Genomic DNA, 20,248 nt, shown 5'->3' with positions numbered 1-20,248 from the left:
ATGCCATAATATTCGTAGTGTTTCTATGTTTAGGAACTGGCAATCCTTTGCGCGCAACAACTGATCATCCTTTGTAAAATCTCAAGTACGAAAAAGCAAAACATCACAGTTCATCATGATGTTCCAGGCGACACGCTTCATTAATATCCTCAAAAGGCATGCAACAGCTACATATTACCATACATATATGATATATCATCACCCATGAATTGATCTATGCTAACCCTTCAATATTATATGTATTTATTATTAGTGGTGATTCCTTTCCTCGACACAGTACTTACTATATATATAATTATATCATTATTAATCGAGCGATATTCATCATGGTTTGAGCAAGAGGCCGACCATTAATATAAAAGCGATGGAAAGAGTAGTACTGATGGAGATCAGGATCATTGGTGGGGAAGCATTTTCGTTTTGAGCAGAAGCAGGTGCTGGACTCGGTACTGGGGCTTGATCTTCCACGTTAACAGCAACCCTCATTCCATGATAGCAATAGCCTCCGCTGGATAGGAAGTAATACGGCCTTGCTTCTGTCACTTGAAACACGTCTCGACCGCCTCTCGTAATGTTGTTTATGAAGCCTTTGTCATTACAGTTCTCATAACTTGTTTTGTTCACCTCCAGAACATTATAGAAGTGCTTGTCAAAGATGAAATCTTCACGAGGAACCAAACATAAATTAATAATGTCGTACACTAATAAATCAAGCAGCCCCAAATTAATCATGTAATTTAAGACCAAAACATGACTAGCATAAACTGAACTCAATTTATGAGAGAGAGAGAGAGAGAGAGATAATTACAGAGCCAATCGCCAACGTAGATATGCTGATGACTGGACCAGACAGTGTAGTTTACGTTCTGATTCCACGCTTGTACTCCTCCCACCCGAATTAGACTCGCCAAAGCGCACGTTTGCCACCTCATTATCATCAACATGACCACCATTATCACCCTGAAAGCTCCTCCTTTTCTTGCCAAACCCTCCATCTCTTTCACTCACTGATCAGTTTCTCTCTCGATCGATGATCACTCTACATCCAAATACACGAGGAGTCTATTTAAAAATATGAGAGTATTTGTAGGAGCGAATCAACATCGAAGATACGTGCTGGGTTTAACCTCGAAACGGTAAACATGGCCAATCAAACGTAAATCTGCATAATTGGCAACGGTGAGAACCCACTTGTACACGTGTGTCATAACCCATTTGATGCGAGATTGCGTACAATGCTTTAAAGGGGATAGTTGGGCACATTAATCATGTGATCAGAGGTGTTAAAATTTTGCGTAGAGTTATCTTTTTTATGGCAACTGAGGATAAGAGTTTGCTTCCCTTGCACTAAGAAGCAAAAGGGAAAGGAATTTGCTAATATATATGGGTATGTGATCTGGATTTTTTGCATTTAAACGTAGGTGGAGAATGATTAATTAGCTGTATCTCGTGGATTTGAACGAGGATACGTACGGATGTGAGTTGTCTTCTACGAATAATCAATTAGTGGGGGAATCGGAATTCATATTATTTGGTGTAACTGATCATTCATTGATATTAATTATAACAATTAAATATTTTTTATACATTCCTTTTATATTATAATCCATTAATCAGTTTTTGAGGGCTCGAGTGTTTTTGTTTTCCTAAATTAAGATCAATTGTTCAAATTCTACTCAGTTTTGAGTCTTAAAACTTACTATACCAAGAAGCATGTTGCTGCCTTAAAGACATGATGAAATGGCGCTTTTTTTGCTATTAAATCATCATGATGTCATTTAATCGAGTAAAGTTAAGCACTTTACTTTTTGTGCAATTTCAAGTGGCAGCATAGGACCAGCTGGATGGCCTGGACCCTCTGTCTCTCCCTCTCTCTCATGCTAGCCCTTGGATGAGTATGATATATTTACATCAATATGAATGGCCATGTTTGGGAGGGCCATAAAAGGAAGCAGCAGCAGTACATTCCCAGGGGGGAAAATTGGCAAGGTAAAACAACCACGTGGTTCAAGGCCCCACGTAACCATTTGATTCATAAACTTGCAAGCAGATGCACAAATTACAAGACAAAAGAAAAGAAAAGCAAAGCAAAGCTACTCATATTACGCATCTGAATCCCCCAACAAATAAAACCATTTCGCTCTTCTTTTTTTAAAGAAAATAAAACCATTCCATAGTGTTACAGTCATTATGTCGGACAACTCAGTCACCACCTAATGACTAACAACACCCAATTGAAAATTTGAAGGCCAACTACCATGAAAGGAAAAAACATCACAAAATAAATTACCCCACAAAAGAAACACCAAAGAGGGAGACAACTCAATTCCTTTCACAAACTGGCTAAAGACTGTCTAAAAGTAATTTTGATACCCTCATGAAAACGCTAAATCTTGAAGATCAACATGCTTAGTACCAGAACCGGCGAAATGTATCCCATACTGCTCCAATAGCAAAAACCATTGGCAAAACAATCTTGCTTCTGGAAGTTAAACTAGGGGAACTGCTCTTCTCGTTCAAAGCGGAAGATGTGGGAGGAGGTGGCAGATTTTCCACACGTATGGCTAGCTTCATTCCTCCATAGCAGAACCCCTTGCCACTAATGATGTAATAATGTCGAGTCACATTTAGTGGAATCACATCCCTTCCAGCTCCGGTAGTCCAGTTATGAAGAGGATGATCAGAATTGCATGTCTCATAGTCCGTCTTGTTCACCTCTAGCACATTCATCTGGTTCCTGTCATACACAAAAACTGGAGAAAACAACAGAGTTACCCAACAGCTTTAAATGGTCGGATAGCCAAATTTCAATATGGCTTAATGGAATCCAAAGTAACCAATCCTATGATTTAATAGTTCAGCAACATTATATAAACGAAATAACAGAAATGTTACAAGTAGATAGTGCGGACTTAAATTCAGCTGCAAGCATAATGGCTGCAAGACTGTTGAGACTCACAAATTCAAACAAGGAAAGCCGACAACCGAATCCTAGTACCAATAAAAAAGAACGACAGTGAAAGTAATATCAAGATCCAAAAAGGAGATTTACAATTAATAAAAAAAAAAGTACCCAAGGAAGAGTTTGTAAGAGTAAAGATGGGTACTTTATACATTTCACACCAACAGAAACCAATCCAAGCAAGTTCAAGAAATAAAGTGAGCAAAATGAAGAGCTGCTCCACACAGTAATCCTCAATTAAGAACTATCTTTGTCTGCAGATCCAAGCAAGGACGATGAAAGAACAAAACACAGAAAACAATTGAATTTGAGTTCCGGTATAAGCCCAGCGGAGACAAGGAGCCTTGAATTTTAAGTTTCACATACAAACAAACAACAATTAAGCAGAAACTTTGACCGTGAGAGCGAGGGGCGCCGAGGGGGTGGGGGGGTTAGCAATAGTAGTAGCGCAAGACAGAAAATGAACAAGTACTCCACAACCCAATTAGATCTGTCTCATTTACCTGCAACAGCATGCAAAACCACACTAAGATGCGAAGGACGTAATGTGAGCTATGAAATACTGTGAGAGAGAGCAAAGGAAGCTGTACTTAGGACAGATCTAAACTTAAACGCGTGCACGCACATTCCCACTCACAGACAGAGAGAGAACATACAGAGCCAGTCGCCATTGTAGAAGTGCTTGTCCTGAGCCCAAATAGTGTAGTTGACATTGGTGGTCCAACCCATTTTCGCTCCCACGGTCCAGCGAGTAGCCGAGACTCCCGGTACAATTACCACCACCGCGCACATCATCACCACGGTCCATGTTCGCACAGTCCCTTTTTGCACTCCCGTCATTGCGCTCTCTCTCTCTCTCTCTCTCTCTCTCTCTCCAAGTCTCTCTGGAACACTCTCTGTCTCTCTCTCTATATTGGGTTTGGCTTATTACTGTTACAGTGTTACTTCTATATCCGCTACAGTACAGCCTCATTCTGATTGATGGATTACATTCTAAATTAATTACTATTTTATAGTTTTGTTCATTCAAATTGTATACATTTTGCAAGTTCGAAATTTCCTTAACCCTTTAAAAAAAAAAAAAAATCCTTAAAGACCAATTTTTTTTAGTATTTTTTAAAAAATAAATTTTTTAATTATAAGAAAATTTTTATAAAAATAAATTTATAAACTAACATATTTTAATATGGTATATTAAATTATAAATTTATTTTTATTATAAAGTATGAAACTATGTTAGATTATAAATTTATTTTTATGAAATTTTTTTATAATTATAACATTTTTATTTTTTCAAAAAAAAAAAGTGCTATAAACTGAAAAAAAAAAATAAAGACAACTCAACTTCTACGAAGTTAAGATTCAATTTGTTTTACAATTAATAATCAAGATAGAAAACTATTTCCTTCTTCCCATTATTATCTTTACGTGATCATTCTATTTACTCCAGAATCAAGAAACTCTAAATTTCTTGTTCTATTTCTTCTGAAAAGAAATCAAGACAGAAAGTTGAAAATTGAAAGAGACCGATATCAACTATGTTTGGGGAATTCTTTTTATAAATATATTAAAAATAAAAACTTATTTTTATATAAAAATGCTCTATATGGGTTACCCGTGATCTCACGTAAGACGTATGTGGTGGGTTTTAAATGAACTGTACCAGACTTGAGAGCACGAGTTTCGAATCTTTCGGTGTCATTGTGGTACCAATTTAAATTAAAGAGCAGGTCTCATGTCTCATAGAAGAAGAGGTTGAGGGATAGGGTTACAATTAGTCATGGATTTGTATCTTGCTTAAGACCAGAGAGAGCAAACGAGGGATGTATCAACTATCATGTATATTATTGGATACATACTGTGTAGAGGAAAAATCTCTTACATTAGGCTTAGACTAGGATCCAGATTACAACCTAGTTATATGGTTTGGGTTGAACCGGGCCGAAGACATGGGCCAGATTAATGTTCAGATGATGATATGGGCTGAATCAGACAATAGTATCTGGATTAGGGCACGGGCAAGAGACTTGGGTCGGATCATGCTAACAGGACATGACACACAAGGCAAACACAAGGCTAGAGAAAGAAAGAGCATAACACTCATGACCAGACGGATGACTTACGACGGATCACACCTAGTATTAATGAGAAGGAAGGGAGTCGGGACAGAATGTGTGCCTCAATGTGGCTCAGAGCAGAAGATGTGCCACATTCAATGCGACCCAAGGCTCGAGCAATACACAACAACTCTAAGTCCAAGCCCGTTCGATAAGGTGACAGTATATGAGCAGCTCGGCAAATCAACAGAACAAGCATGTTATCTCCTGCTATGCAACACCCCACTATGGTGGGAAACCAGGTCAGTAGCTATAAATAAGACAATGCCAGCAGCAAGCAAGGTAACCAATCACTATTATCTTAAACTCTCATCTTCTTACTGTTTATTATCTTCATCACTATTATTGACTTAAGCATCGGAAGATCAACAGACCCCAAGGTGCCCCTTTTAGTTACTGTGCAGATGATCGCTCTAAAACTGCCGGCGTGAAGTTGCACAGGCCCACGAAACACGACATCAACAGTAGCGTCGTCTGTGAGATCTCTATTGTCCCAAAACTAGCGTGTCCTTCGTATGCCCGCGACAACTCGTTCTGAGCATTCGCAATGTGAAACGGTACAATCCGAAGCAATTGAAGCAAGATTCAATAAACAAAATGAAGCAATACAAAAACTCATGGCGGACATGGAGGCCCTCCAACAAGAGAACATTGCCTTACAAAAAAATGATGAAAAACCTGAGGTAGACCAACAGAGTCACCACTCTGGGATCCACCCTAATCCTAATATGACCACCATGGAGGAAGAACGGCGTAGGGTCAATATGCAAATCCAGATGGAAGTAGCAAAACAAATAGGTCAACCTTCTACAGTAGACCAACTACTCACCAATGCTGAGTTACCATTCAATATCGAGATTTTGGTTGCGCCTATACCTCCGAAATTCAAAGTTCCTCAGATAGAAGCGTACAACGGGTCAAAGGACCCATTGGAACACCTGGAGACCTTCAATGCCCACATGACTCTCCATGACTTTCCCGATGAGATAGCATGTAGGGCATTCCTCCTCTCTCTGAAGGGAGCAACACGAGTGTGGTTCGGTTCCCTATGGCCTGAAACCTTGGATAGCTTCAACGAACTGGCACGTATGTTCTTAACGCAGATCATGATAGCCGAACGAAGAGGAGGCCAGCGGCCTATCTGTTGACTGTTAAGCAGAGAGATGATGAGAGCCTTAAGTCATACCTCTTCCGGTTTAACAAAGAGCGAATGACGACGAACAACCAAGATGAAAAGATTACTTTGGCCGCATTGCTAGGAGGGATCTGGCCTCGTAACCCCTTCATGATAGAGATTGCCCGGAGGACCCAGGTGACCCTAAGGGAATTTATTGCCCGCGCTGAGGTTACATAAACGGAGAAGATACGCTCCAAGCGTTAACCGCCCCTAGAAAGAATGACTTGGAGAAGACGGACAAGAAAACAGCAGACCGGCATCACGGGTCAACCCAAGGGATCTACAAGAAAAGGACTTATGAAGCTAAGGGCAAAGGAAAACTCAGCCTTCATGTACACTCTAATTTGACGGTTGAAGCTGAGGAGGTTCCACGAGAAGAACAAAGGTTAAGTTCGTCATGCCCCAAATATTGTTCATTCCATAGGAGCAGTAGACATAACACGCAAGATTGCTATACGAAATGGAGAAAATTTGACGGCTCAAAAATTCAGGCTAACCAATATGGAGGCGACAGGGATGAGTCATGACGAGACTACTGTCCCTACTCCTGGAGAAACCAGAATCGTATTCGGAGGAATTAGGGTTCGATTCACAGAAGTTACAGCCCGACCAGCAAAGACCAAAACCTTGCTCGGAGGAGTAAATAGAGCCCCGAAAAAAGAAGAACCGCTAACCCCGGCAAAGAAAACCCATGTCAAAGAGACTCGAGAATAGAAGAACCTCTCATAGGCGAAATCAGTACCATAGCTAGAGAATATGTCGGGGTAACGACTTCCTCAACACGAAAGGCCCATGCAAGGAGGGCCAGGTATGAAGAAGTATTTTCCGCCCATAGGTCGTCCCATAATAACAGGGGTCGAACCGAAGAGCATCCCATAACTTTTAGCGAAGAAGATGGAGAAGGTTTGTCGCGCCCTCATGACGATGCATTGGTAGTAACAACATAAATTGCTAACTATAGGATCAAAAGAGTATTGATCGACAATGGCAGCTCCGCCGACATTCTCTTCTGGGAGGCATTCCTTAAGGTGGGAATCACTTCCGATCGGTTGCGACCAGCACCTACGCCCCTCAAGGGCTTCACAAGGGATACCATCCAGCCAATCGAAGCTATCGCTCTGTCTGTCTTGGCGGGAACAGTTCCCAAAATGACATCTCTCATGATAGACTTCTTAGTGGTGAAGGCCCCTTCTTCATACAATGTGATCCTCGGACGTCCGTCCTTGAATCAAATGAAAGCCGTAACTTCCACGTATTATCTGAAGGTAAAATTCCCAACCTCATCTGGGGTAGGAGAAATGCGTGGCAAACAGCAAACCGCAAGAGACAGCTACACCCGTGAGATGAAGTCAAAAGCGATAACTATACAAACTCTTGAGCAAAGCCGCGAGGAAGCAGCCATACCTCCATCTCCAGCTCAGGCAGAATCAGGCCAAGGAGTAAGAGACGAAGAGGCACTGAGGCAGGTGGAGCCTAACTAAGCAACCATGCTTCCACCTCCGGCTTTAACAGAACTAGACCGAGAAGTAAGGGACAAAGAGGCGTTAAAGAAGGCGGAGCCTAATGAGCGGTTACTTTTGATACCAATGGATCCTGAAAAACCAGAATAGACTGTGCGAATGGGATCCAAGATGCACACCGAGCTAAGCTAGTCTATGCAACGGTTGCTTATTGAACATCGTGATGTCTTCACCTGGTGCCATGAAGAAATGCCTGGTATTGATGAATCGGTATTAAAGCACCGCCTCGGTGTAAATCTTGAGGCAAAAATAATCAAGCAAAAGCGCTGCAGTTTTAGTGCAAAGAAATATGCGACCATTGCTAAAGAAGTGGAACGCCTTCTAGAAGCGGGTCTCATTCGGGAAGTCCATTATCCAGAATGGCTATCCAACGTCGTACGGGTCAAGAAGGCAAGTAGGAAATGGAGAATGTGTGTTGACTTCACCGACTTAAACAAGGTCTGTCCTAAAGATAGTTTTTCCCTCTCAATGATAGACTTGATAGTGGATTCAACGATCAGGCACACATTACTCAGCGTCATGGACGCATACTCTGGCTACAATCAGATCAGGATGAGCCCCAATGATGAGGAAAAAAAAGGCATTTATCACCGACCGAGGACTTTATTGCTATAAAGCAATGTCGTTCAGACTCAAGAATGCAGGAGCAACATATTAGCGTCTGGTCAACCAAATGTTCAAAAACTAGATTGGGAGAAACATGGAAGTTTATGTAGATTATCTTCTGGTTAAGAGCAAGAAATCCGAACAGCATCTTGATGATCTTCGGGAGGTGTTTGCAGTACTGAGAAAATACAAGATGAAACTCAACTCGTAAAAGTGTGTTTTCGGAGTCGAATCAGGAAAATTATTGGGTTTCATGGTCTCCAAGCGAGGAATCGAAGCTAATCCTGAGAAGGTTAAGGCAATTGTGGATATGCCTCCGCCCTGAACTATCAACAAGGTTCAGAAACTGGCAGGAAGAGTAGCCGCATTGGGCCGTTTCATCGCAAAGTCAACTGACCGGTGCCTCCCTTTCTTCAAGGTCCTGCGGAAAGCACAAGAATGGGATGAAGATTGCGGAAGGGCCTTCAGCGAGCTGAATGAATACTTGGTTCATCCACCTTTGCTCAGTCAAACCATGCTAGGAGAAGACCTGACTGCCTATCTGGCTGTATCGCCCAATGCGGTGTCCGCCGTATTAACTTGAGTAGAAGGAGTTCAACGCCCAGTTTATTATCTAAACAGAGCCTTCAGAGGGGCGGAGGCCAGATACTCCCGAGCGAAAATGCTAGCATTCGCATTAGTGATCACTTCCAAGTGATTAAGGCCTTATTTTCAAGCTCACCCAATAAAAGTCCAAACTGATGTTCCCTTGAGAAAAATATTGCAAAAACTTGATACGTCTGGTCGGATTACTAACTGGGCAATTGAGCTAAGCGAGTTTGAGATCAAGTACCTTCCACCCACTGCAATAAAGGGTCAGGTATTGGCAAATTTTGCAGCCAAATTCTCAAGCTTTCTAGAGGAGATGATCATTATGCCTCAGAGCAAACAGTGGCAGGTCTATGTCGACAGTCCATCCTGTCGGACCAGAGGAAGAGTAAGAGTACATATCATAACAGACTCGGGAGAAAAACTTGACTACACTCAAGCTCGGATTCAAGGTCACCAATAACGAAGCTGAGTATGAAGCGCTCTTGTCAGGTCTAACAATTGCCAGATCATTAAGGGCTACTGAAGTTGAAGTAAAGGCCGATTCTTGGATAGTGGTGGGGCAAGTAACATGACAGTTCCTTACGAAATGAGAAAATTTGAAAAGGTATCTCCAGTGAGTAGAAGAAGAGGGGGATCTGTTCCAGTATTCTACCATCCATCAGATTTCGATAATTGAAAACCAGGAGGCAGATCGACTAGCTAAAGTTGCCTCAGGCCACGAAGAAGTCACACTCCCAGATCACGTTGTAATTCATACTATTGACATAGCAGTAGTGGGGATCCGAATGTCCACTATCGAGGTTCTACAACTCCCAGAATAGGCCACAGAAATTCTAAAATTTCTCCAAGAGGGAATCCTTCCTGATGATCGGGAGGAGGCCAGGAGAATTAGGAACAGAGCGGCTCGGTTCACTTTGGTGGAAGGAGTCCTATACAAGAAAGGCCACGCTGAACCTCAATTAAGAAGTTTCCCCTCTGAATAAGCTCAGTACTACTGGCAGAGATACATGAAGGAGTTCGTGGGAATCATGCTAGTGGAAGGGCATTAGCAGTGCGACCTACCCGAGCAAGGTATTACTGGCCTAACTCTCACAGAGATGCCGACGAGTTTGCCAGAAAGTGTCTCGAGTGAGTAGAAGAAGAGCGGGATCTGTTCCAATATTCTACCATCCATCAGATGCCGATAATAGAAAACCAGGAGGTAGATCGACTAGCTAAAGCTGCCTCAGAAGTCCCACTCCCAGATCACGTTGTAATTCGAACTATTGACACAGCAACAGTGGGGGTCCGAATGTCCACTATCGAGGTTCTACAACTCCCAGAATGGGCCACAGAAATTCTAAAATTTCTCCAAGAGGGAATCCTGCAGGATGATCGAGAGGAGGCCAGGAAAATTAGGAACAGAGCGGCTCGGTTCACTTTGGTGGAAGGAGTCCTATACAAGAAAGGCTACGCCAAATCTCAATTAAGATGTATCCCCTCCAAACAAGCTTAGTACGTGCTCAGAGATCATGAAATAGTTTGTGGGAATCATGCTAGTTGAAGGGCATTAGCAATGCGAACTACCCGAGCAAGGTATTACTGGCCTAACTCTCACAAAGATGCCGATGAGTTCGCCAGAAAGTGTCTTAAGTGCTAGGAAAATGCCCACCTTCCTCATTGCCCCCCCCCCTCCCTCGCAGAGAAACTCACTCCTGTGACATCCCCATGGCCCTTCGCATAATGGGGATTGGACTTTATTGGCCCCTTCCCTATGGGCAAATGAGGGGTAAAATCTGTCGTGGTGGCAGTCGACTATTTCACAAAGTGGGTGGAAACGGAAGCTCTAGCAACAATTACGACCCGGACAATTACAAATTTCCTTTGAAAGTCTATAGTATGCCGCTTCGAAATCCCCCAAAGCTTCGTTTCAGACAATGGGAGACAGTTCGATTGCTCCAATTATCAAGAGTGGTACTCAGAGCTCACAATCAAGACTGAGTACTTGACACCAAGACATCCCCAAGCCAATAGGCAAGTAGAAGCAACCAACAAAACATTGCTCAACATCCTGAAGAAGAAACTAGGAAGCCAGAAGGGGGAATGGGCTGAAACACTTACCAGCACATTGTGGGCATACCGAACGTCGGTAAGAACCCCTATAGGGGAGACTCCCTTCTCCCTCGTTTATGGAACTGAAGCCATGATACTAGCTGAAGTGGTGGCCCCAACATATCGTGTACAACATTACGATCCGGATTGCAATAACAAGAGATTGAGAGAGAACTTGGACTTCTTGGAAGAAAGGCGAGAGGAAGTAGTAAGCCATGCAGCAGCCAACAAACAGAGAGTTGAACAATATTTTAACAAACGGGTCTGGCCCTACAATTTCAAAATGGGAGACATGGTGTTAAAACAAATGGGAGTCACAACTTAGGATGAAGGCAAACTAGGTCCCAAATGGAAAGGGTCGTATGTGGTAACAACAACCGGAAGACCTGGTTCTTATCGACTAAAGAATCATGAAGGACGAGAGTTGCCACACCCATAAAACGCCGAGCACCTACAGAAGTATTTTGTATGAGAAATCCAAGCCAAGTTCAAACAATATAAGATTGTGATTAGTTGAAATTTTATAAACTAATTTTAGATATTGCATTATTATGCCTCTTAAAAATAGCTTAAATCAAACAAGCCCGATATTGAGATTGGCCACGAAGTATAAAGCACAGGAACTAAGCCATGAATTCTGACCTGTAACAGTTATTCTCAACGCAGTCTAAATGACTTGCCGAGTTTCGTGCAAGGAAAGCAAAAACGATGCGTTGGTGAGGCAGCAGGGCCCTCAGGCTCTGCCAACCTATAAGGGCCAATCCACGAAGTATAAAACAATGAACCGAATCATGAGCTCGGACCTGCTAACAGCTATTCTCAACAGAACAAGCTTGTTATATCCTGCTATGCAACACCCCACTATGGTGGGGAACCAAGTCGGTAGCTATAAATAAGACAATGCTAGCAGCAAGCGAGGTAACCAATCACTATTATTTTAAACTCTCATCTTCTTACTGTTTATTATCTCCATCACCATTACTGACTTAAGTATCGGAGGATCAACGAACCCCAAGGTCCTCCCTTAGTTACTATGCAGGTGATCGCTCAAACACTGCCGGCATGAAGTTGCCCAAACCAGCGAAACACGACATCAACACATGCAGAAGCAAGCACCCAATTCACAAAATTATATCAGTGTTCATAATCAAAGCGTGTCTGAGTCTCTTTTACCTACAATACTTACAAATACAATCATCAAAAGCCCCTATCCAAACACAATTTTTTTCCTTTTTATTCAAACTCCCTATTCAATCCAACCTTCTGAGTAGATACTCAACTTGAACTTCCTTTGTTAATGGCATGATCCAGTCACCATATAAATCAGCCACTAAGCTTGGTACTATTTTATATACTTGTTCAGCTTCATCTACATCTTCCTCTACATTCACTGTCACCTCTCGGCCATAAGCTTTGGCCTTCATTTCTACTCTCCTTTTGATTGAATCTTCCACTTTTGGATATGTCAGCATATCCATCAGTCTTTGTCTATCCTGAAAAATCCAATACACCACCCCCCATAAAAAAAAAAACAAATAAAAAAAAAAAAAAAGACTGATGGAGTTAGAAACCATTTAAATAATACCCACAAAATGCATTGCACAGGAGTAGTACAGCAAGAAAGATTATGTACCTGTGCTCTAATGGCAGCTTCATAGGTACCTGGAGAGGCTCGAAATTTGGCCTCTGCAACAAATTTACCATAATGGATTCTTTTTGAAAGAGCCTGCAATCACAATAACCATGCATCAATGCAGAGAGAGAGAGAGAGAGAGAGAGAGAGTATTGATCATAATGATTAACGATGCAATGAATGATGTTGACAAACATGTTTTGGGGTTTACCTACAATGATATGCTATCCACATAAAACTACATCTGTGAAGATTGAACAGTCTACATAATTAGGCAACACTTGGCAAAAAATAATTTAAGTGGACTGAAGAATAAGTTGGTTGGGACCATCACTCTGAATTTCCCACAATGAATGCATCTAGAGAAAAAGGAGCATATCAAAAGTGTGCATTCTTTGCAAATTTACCTAAAAGGTACATTACTGCACATGAGAAAAGTAGGTAGATGATAGGTTAATATATCGATCTCCAAAGATGCAAGGAATGAAAATAACCAGCATGATTTGGGAAATTAAGGCAATTTGACTTGCACTGCTTGATTTACCAGTGGTAGTGAAGCAGTCACAATTTCTTCCATGGATGAAAGTAACACCAAATAAAGTATACAAGGGTGCATGCACGCGCGCGCGCGCACACACACAGAGACATCAAGATACGAGGGGGCAAATATAGCAAAAGACTTGAGATGGATAAGATCATTAACTCAGACGATGATAAAGACAGAACAAGTCATACCTCATTCGTGCTTACCACAGTATAATTCATAATAATTATAGTCATCCAAATTCATTTTGAAACTTGCTAAAACATAGATGATTTTAATCAAAATGCATACCTGCAAGCACAGTGTGTCACAAGCAGCAGCTGATCCGCAGTTGCCATCATCTCCTTCCTCCACTAATCTTGGGATAAGATCTCTAAAATACATGTCCCACACTTTATTATTTATATTAATTGAGTCGGCAAAAGGATGTAGTACCTGTTTGTAAGTCAGAAACAGGTTCAAAATGGAGGAGAATAGAGAGAAAATATGAAAAAATGCCAGCAGTTTATATGGATAAAAATGGTGAAATCTTTCAGGCAAACCTCAATCAATTATCTCAAATAAAACGGAAGATCACTTGTCTTTTCATTAATGTTATTTGCTAAATGAAACAAGGTTGTTTGACTTTTCATGAAGCAAGCAAATCTACATGGTACTCTTCATTGTTTTCCCCTTCTCCCAAGTAATATAAGTTTTTGGATATTTCATACTAAGCTGATCTCAAGAAAATTATGGACATGTATTCTTAAGTTCTCCATGTTACAAACTTCCAAAGACAAAAAGAATATATTTTCTGAGTTCAGATTTTTTTTTTTTTTTAAAAAAAAGAAAAAAAGATAATTCTCCCTGCACAGTTTCTTAAAAAAGCATAATAAAAAATAAAAGGGAAGGGAGGGTTGGGGAATACTCATCTTCTATTACCTGTGGGTATTGCAAAGGTGGCAACAATGGCTCTGGCAGCCCATCCGGGAAAAAGGGATGTTCATCAGGGCTCTTGTATCTACCCACCTAATGTGCAATGAGAAATTAATCAGAATACCTTCAATGACCATCCATTCATTTCAACCATTCCTTTTCCAGGAGTTTAACATACCTGAGCATGAAGTTTTTCAGTATTTTTGATCATGTATTCTACTAAAGAGCCATGGAACCCATCCATGGAGAAAGCATTAGAATCATACGTCTCCATGTTATAACAATATTGAGCTCTCTCTAAAAGGCAATATATAATGCTATCCTCTTGTCGAATTAAGGAACATCTTATACCCTCCAGTGTCAAGTTCTCACTCTCGTCCACCCTTTTCTTGATCACCAATGGCCTAAATTAAAAGACAGCCTAATTTAGAATCTGAACCACCGAGAAAGAGAAGCAATGTGCTCAAATCCGGCCACCAGAGACCAATAATGTCTTCTATGATATGTGTAATAGACTTGAGTTCCAGCAATAATTTTGTATGTATGCACAACCATTGCTGGAAAACAAGCCACTAGCAACAAAGTGAAGCATCAAAAATAATTTGAAGCAAGACAAGTTGCCATCTGGTTTATCATTAAATCCCACAAACAAATCACGGAATTGATAAAAATTAAGCAAGTAATTCAGGAAAAGTTTTAACCCAATCAATGGAAAAAGGATGAAGCCACTTTTTCCATGCATTTTCTTCAGGGGTGGAAATGGATGTATGGTTGGAGGGCTGAAAAAGGTTCAGAGATTAAAAAAATGATACTTTTTTGTAAGAGAAATTCTATGGAAATTAACTTTACCCCCCTATTTTTTTTTCTATATTTCCCAAAAAAAAAAAAAAAAACTAACTTTCTGGTTTCGTCCGTCTGTCTTATTAATAAATTATTAGTGAGCTTTAGGATTTTACTGCATAAGATCATTCCCTGTACATTTTTCTTTGAATGAATGAATTCAATACCAAACGGAAGTGCAAGAAGTAGCCCAGAAAACAAGGAGCGCCGGTTGCAGACAAGAAGACTGAATCACATCCATATCTACTTACTCGTAAAAAGGTTACGAACAACTAGAGCAACATCGATCCACCAAAAAAAAAAAGCATGAAGCATCTAATGTAAGTTTAGATCGAGAATCTTCTTAAATTGGTACTTTATCAGCCGTTCAGAATAATTTTTTCTTCTTTTAAATTTATGAATCTCATTCGGATGCAGATCTGATCATTCACAATAATGGTTAGATGTTATTTGGACATGCAAGTAGAAAACATTATACAGTGAACATGAAAAAACAAGACACGCAAGTCGGATCATAAGGCAAGATATACAACAATTTCCATGAACGGTATAACAATAAATTCTCGATAACCAGGAAACAGCAGAGAAAAATAATAGATGTCTATTTCAATAAAAGTAACAAAAACGATATTAGACGCAAAAACCGAAAGATAAATATTTTTTCCGGTCCCAGAAATAATGAATTCCAAAGAATCACGGGCTGGGTTTCGATAATAAACAAAAAGGTTGTTAATTTAGTTGTTAATTTGGTACCCAACGGAAGTTGCTGCGGCTTGTACTGATTGAATGCCTCTCTTCGTCAAGCTCGAGCCTTGGAACCTAAAAGAAAAACTCTGCCTGGTCTGGAGGACCAAGGGGCAAATGGGTCTTGCAAGAATGGAAGCATGAGAACCAGCTCCTAACAGCTTGGCCTCCATTAAAATGGAAGAGAGAGCTTAGAGGGAAAAACCAACAAAACAGAGAAGCGTTACAACCCAAGACGAAAACAATCGAAATTAAGGGGATGTTTGGCTGCCAAAACAGAAGGAATAAATAAAAAGATAGTTTTGCTGAGTTGGTGGTTGGTGCCGGAGGAGGGTAGGCATGAATGTTGGAATTTCGTAGGTCTCGAGTGTGGCTGTGGCAGCCATTCGCTTCGTGACCTTGAAGTACTAGACGAACCCCTTTTGTGCAAATGCGATATAGTTGGGGAAGTAACTAGAGACGTGGGAGTTGGGACGCACCAAACAACATCGTGACTCACGTGTTTTTTCCGTTCGTTCTCTCTTCCTGTTTTTTTTCTTAAGGTGGTGCAACTGTGCCGTCCAGGTTGACCCTGCCTGTGTTGCTTAACACAAACTGCATTTTTTTTTTTTAAATATTTTTTAAACATTTTTAATAATTAAAAATAAATCAATACATTAATACTCACTTTTTTAATTATTAAATAAAAAAAATTTAAAAATTAAAATAAAATACATAGATGCTCAAATTGAGAGAGAAAACTGAGACGTCGATCATTTTCATTTTTCTTTTAGCTATACGTAGGTTTTGACTTTGAGTTCATTAACATTTTGAATTCTACTCTTAAAAATTCGATCTATTTTTCAATTCGTTCATTGAATATATTATTTCTTATATATGTAATTTTTTGTTAGATGAAGTTACACCATGATTTGAATATACTCTTATATATATTTATTAGAAGTTTTATTTATAGTATATGTTGTATAGGTTATATATTTCATAGCTATAAGTATTTATTAAAATTTTTATTCTAGACTTAAATATTTAAAATAATACTAGATATAGTTGTATAATTATTTTGTATTTTTTTTTAAAAAAATATAATATATTATTAAAAAAATTATTATTTTTTATATAAATTTCATATTTACTGTATCTATTATTAAGTAAGGAAAAGTGGTAGGCGGGGGCGGGTTTTGGTGATTGGTGGGTGGGGCTTTTGGTTTTCGGTTGTTCGAGAAAGAATTCTCTATGGTCAGTCTATAAAAGTCCGTCTTTGTTGGGTTCCATGAGTTAACTGGGTTGGTTATTCATGTTTGTCCTCGTTGATTGAACACTTTGGATCATACAAATACCATATATTTTTTTAATAACACGAACATTGTCTCGATAAGAACCATATGATTTGTTTAAATAACGATGATTGATTGTATATATTAAAAAAACTGCAACTGGAAAATGTGTCACGTCAATAAATTTTCTTAATAAAAATTGCCCGTAATATCTGATTTTAATATTCAATATATAATATTGCTAACTCAAAAGAGTATTGCTACACAACCTCCACCACACTCCACACTCCATATTTTTTTAAATTTTTTAAATTTTTTTAAATTTTTTAAAATTTTTTTTTTGAGTTTATTCTTTTTAAATTATTTCAAATTTTTTATTCATTATTTATATAATAAATATTTAATAAAAAAAAAATAATAAAAATTAAAAATAATGTAGAGTATGGAGTATTAAGAAGTTGGGAAGATTTTTTGAACTCAAAAAGTTAGATGCTATTCGACAGAGAATAGAATATCCGGTTAGAAGACGTCAGCGATTATCTAGTCAACTTGATTGTTTTTACAATTATTTTTAATTTATCTCATCTAATTTTATTTAATTATTATAATTTTTTTAAATTTTTATATAAAATAAAATAAAAAATATATTTTAATAATATTTTATTTAATTTTTAATTTTAATTTTAATTTTATTTTATTTTATCTTATTTCATTTATAAAAAGAGACGAAGATCTTAACTCATCTTACAAAATAATAATAAAAAAAAAATAAAAAACAATATCTTTCAAGACGAATATTTTTTTGGAAGAAGGGCTGTCGGATAAAGCAAATCCACTCTTAAATGCACATATCCAAACTTCATTAGGACCTCTTATGTACAGTATGTTGATCAGAGTCGCATTTTGATTCCTATTGCCTCGTTCCAAAAATCCATGCTGGGCCCTTATCTTTTCGTGCTTTTTTTTTAGTTGATGGCATTAATCCAAAAATAAAAATTGGCCACTGGTAGGCTGCCATGTGGAATGACATGAAATTTCTGCCTCTTATGTTGAACATTATACCATTCCCATCCCAAGTTGCTGCTTCAGTCGAAGGGTAGCTACAACAACAAATAGTAACTGGCTATCAGAGTGGCACGTCATAAAAAAGGGTTTGATCAATCCAAATGCCACGAAGGAAGGTCCATGAGTAGTGATATACATCTTCTCCTACTTCGCCATGTGTAAAGTAATGTCTGCTTGGCCCATACTTGGCAGTTTGAGAAGGAATCATCCAACTTGGATGGGATGGGGGAACGTTTTGTGGTGCATATCACTCCTCGACTCACATTTATATTTGCAGCTACTTCTCGATCTTATCCAGCACCAACTTAATCCACAGTTGACAGAAAGAAGTGAAGAAGGGAATCTAAAACCATGGAAGCTCGTTTCCTCACCTCAACTTCCTTTACCAAAACCATACAACTTCTTCACTCAAACAAATCTACGATCCGGGTTCACCCTAAAGTATATGCTAAGCAATTGAAGGGCAGAAAAGTTGGCCTGTTGTTTCCCGTATCGTGTAAGTGGTTCAATTTCTTTATCAGTAGTACAAAAACTATCATATTTCCACACACACACACATATACAATGTTTTTATCTGAGCCTGCTTATGGATTGTAATGCCATATAGGTTGTCATATGGAGTCATCGTCCTTGCCATCTGAAGACAACAACACTGACTGGCGATCCTTCAGAGCGAAATTGGTAGCCGGAGAGCGAGCATCAAGTTTCCAAGAGTCTACCTCATATGTTGATCCAGATGTCGTGGTGGATGACCATCCTCCACCCATCTCAATTGGTGACAAATGGGCTCACTCTATTCATGAGCCTGAAAAGGGTTGCTTGCTCATTGCTACTGAAAAGCTTGATGGTGTCCACATCTTTGAACGAACGGTGGTTCTGGTCTTGTCAATGGGGCCCCTGGGACCATCTGGGATCATTCTTAATCGACCGTCACTTATGTCCATCAAGGAAACAAGGCCAACTATGATAGATGTTGAGGGGACGTTCTCTGATCGGCCATTGTTCTTTGGTGGGCCACTTGAGGAGAGTTTGTTTTTGGTCAATACTAAAGGGGGAAATGAGGATGGGGTGGAGAGGAGTGGGGTTTTTGAGGAAGTGATAAAGGGCTTGTATTATGGAACAAAGGAGAGCGTGGGTTGTGCAGCTGAAATGGTGAAGAGAAACGTAGTTGGGGTTGGGGACTTCAGGTTCTTTGATGGGTATTGTGGGTGGGAGAAAAAGCAACTTAGGGATGAAATCAGAGCTGGTTATTGGAGAATAGCAGCTTGTAGTCCAAGTGTGGTTGGGTTGGCCAGCGTTGGGAGTGTTGGGATGTGGGAGGAGGTTCTTGGGCTTATGGGCCCTAGAAAAGTTTGGTGAGACTTGATCAAGATTATTTATACTCTCTGTCACACCCTAAGATAGGACTTAAGGAGATGGGAGGGGTGTCGTGCTAGCGTTTACTAAACTAGGACATTACTGGAAGCCTGTTTTAGCGTTTAATAAAATGGGATGTGGAAATTGGAATGATTTTTGCTTACAGAAAAAAGAAAGAAATGTGGGATAAATTTATATGCAAATTCAAATCAAAGGGATATGATTTTGCTGCAGATAATTAAAAAGGGCATGTACGGTTCAATATACAAGTTAATTTTAGAGCATGTTGGGTATTATCATTATATTTTTTCTTTTTTGTTTTAATTTATTGTAATAATTTATTGATTACAACAGTTATTTCCCTTTGCATCGAATCTTATCAAATGCCAATATATAAATATGTGTGTGTATATAATACATATTAGATTGTCATCTCTTAAAAATTTTGTTCAAGTTCTAAAATTTAAAATAAGAGATTTGGACACGAGAAATAAAAATAGAGAAACAAAAGAGGCAGCCGAAATATAATCCTTTGAGAAAATAAAAAATTTAATATGGGTAGTGATAGACTTACTACTATTTTACTGCTCTTAGTGTATTTTTTTTTCTTTTAAGTATTTTTTTTAATATTTTTAATCATTAAGAAAAAATTAAAATAATATATAATTTTACTAATGGTCATTTTTTTAACCATTAATTAAAAGAAAATTAAAAAAAAATTAAAAATTAAAAAAAGTAATAGAAGGGTAGTATAAGAGTGATAAGACTATCATTTATATTTATATATATATATAATAAGATAGAAGTAAAATA

General features: G+C 39.1%; 4 protein-coding genes across 4 annotated transcripts; 1 reads left to right on the top strand and 3 right to left on the bottom strand.

The window, feature by feature from the left end:
- Positions 1–8: 8 nt before the first annotated feature.
- LOC108985946 (lamin-like protein) lies at positions 9–1,042 on the bottom strand. Its single transcript, XM_018958424.2, has 2 exons — positions 809–1,042; positions 9–662 (listed from the first exon to the last, which is right to left on the bottom strand). Exons 1-2 carry the CDS (start codon positions 993–995, stop codon positions 325–327), a joined length of 525 nt encoding a protein of 174 aa, XP_018813969.1. The 5' UTR covers positions 996–1,042; the 3' UTR covers positions 9–324.
- Positions 1,043–2,002: 960 nt separating this feature from the next.
- On the bottom strand, positions 2,003–3,859 carry LOC109005559 (lamin-like protein). Its single transcript, XM_018984556.2, has 2 exons — positions 3,619–3,859; positions 2,003–2,753 (listed from the first exon to the last, which is right to left on the bottom strand). The coding sequence occupies exons 1-2, from the start codon at positions 3,800–3,802 to the stop codon at positions 2,410–2,412; spliced, it is 528 nt and encodes a 175-aa protein (XP_018840101.1). The 5' UTR covers positions 3,803–3,859; the 3' UTR covers positions 2,003–2,409.
- Positions 3,860–11,996: 8,137 nt separating this feature from the next.
- LOC109005560 (chorismate mutase 1, chloroplastic-like) lies at positions 11,997–16,217 on the bottom strand. Its single transcript, XM_018984557.2, has 6 exons — positions 15,750–16,217; positions 14,335–14,560; positions 14,163–14,249; positions 13,533–13,676; positions 12,698–12,790; positions 11,997–12,557 (listed from the first exon to the last, which is right to left on the bottom strand). Exons 1-6 carry the CDS (start codon positions 15,911–15,913, stop codon positions 12,315–12,317), a joined length of 957 nt encoding a protein of 318 aa, XP_018840102.2. The 5' UTR covers positions 15,914–16,217; the 3' UTR covers positions 11,997–12,314.
- A 2,070-nt stretch (positions 16,218–18,287) lies between these two features.
- LOC109005561 (UPF0301 protein CHU_1773) lies at positions 18,288–19,804 on the top strand. Its single transcript, XM_018984558.2, has 2 exons — positions 18,288–18,575; positions 18,687–19,804. Exons 1-2 carry the CDS (start codon positions 18,431–18,433, stop codon positions 19,436–19,438), a joined length of 897 nt encoding a protein of 298 aa, XP_018840103.2. The 5' UTR covers positions 18,288–18,430; the 3' UTR covers positions 19,439–19,804.
- Positions 19,805–20,248: the final 444 nt, after the last annotated feature.

This window comes from Juglans regia, chromosome 10, assembly GCF_001411555.2.
Source record: "Juglans regia cultivar Chandler chromosome 10, Walnut 2.0, whole genome shotgun sequence".
In the NCBI taxonomy this organism is placed as follows: Eukaryota; Viridiplantae; Streptophyta; class Magnoliopsida; order Fagales; family Juglandaceae; genus Juglans; species Juglans regia.
This window is presented reverse-complemented; position numbering and strand designations above follow the sequence as displayed.

Bases quoted from the DNA above. Each gene is read 5' to 3' on its own strand.
- LOC108985946 (XM_018958424.2), bottom strand. From the start codon at position 995: ATGGAGGGTTTGGCAAGAAAAGGAGGAGCTTTCAGGGTGATAATGGTG. The intron at 663-808 runs GTAATTATCTCT...TTCCTCGTGAAG, and splicing joins CTACGTTGGCGATTGGCTCT to ATTTCATCTTTGACAAGCAC.
- LOC109005559 (XM_018984556.2), bottom strand. From the start codon at position 3,802: ATGACGGGAGTGCAAAAAGGGACTGTGCGAACATGGACCGTGGTGATG. The intron at 2,754-3,618 runs GTATGTTCTCTC...TGTTTTCTCCAG, and splicing joins CTACAATGGCGACTGGCTCT to TTTTTGTGTATGACAGGAAC.
- LOC109005560 (XM_018984557.2), bottom strand. From the start codon at position 15,913: ATGGAGGCCAAGCTGTTAGGAGCTGGTTCTCATGCTTCCATTCTTGCA. The intron at 13,677-14,162 runs GTAATAGAAGAT...ACTTACAAACAG, and splicing joins CACCTTTGCAATACCCACAG to GTACTACATCCTTTTGCCGA. The intron at 12,791-13,532 runs GTATGCATTTTG...TTGTGATTGCAG, and splicing joins GTGACACACTGTGCTTGCAG to GCTCTTTCAAAAAGAATCCA.
- LOC109005561 (XM_018984558.2), top strand. From the start codon at position 18,431: ATGGAAGCTCGTTTCCTCACCTCAACTTCCTTTACCAAAACCATACAA. The intron at 18,576-18,686 runs GTAAGTGGTTCA...AATGCCATATAG, and splicing joins CCTGTTGTTTCCCGTATCGT to GTTGTCATATGGAGTCATCG.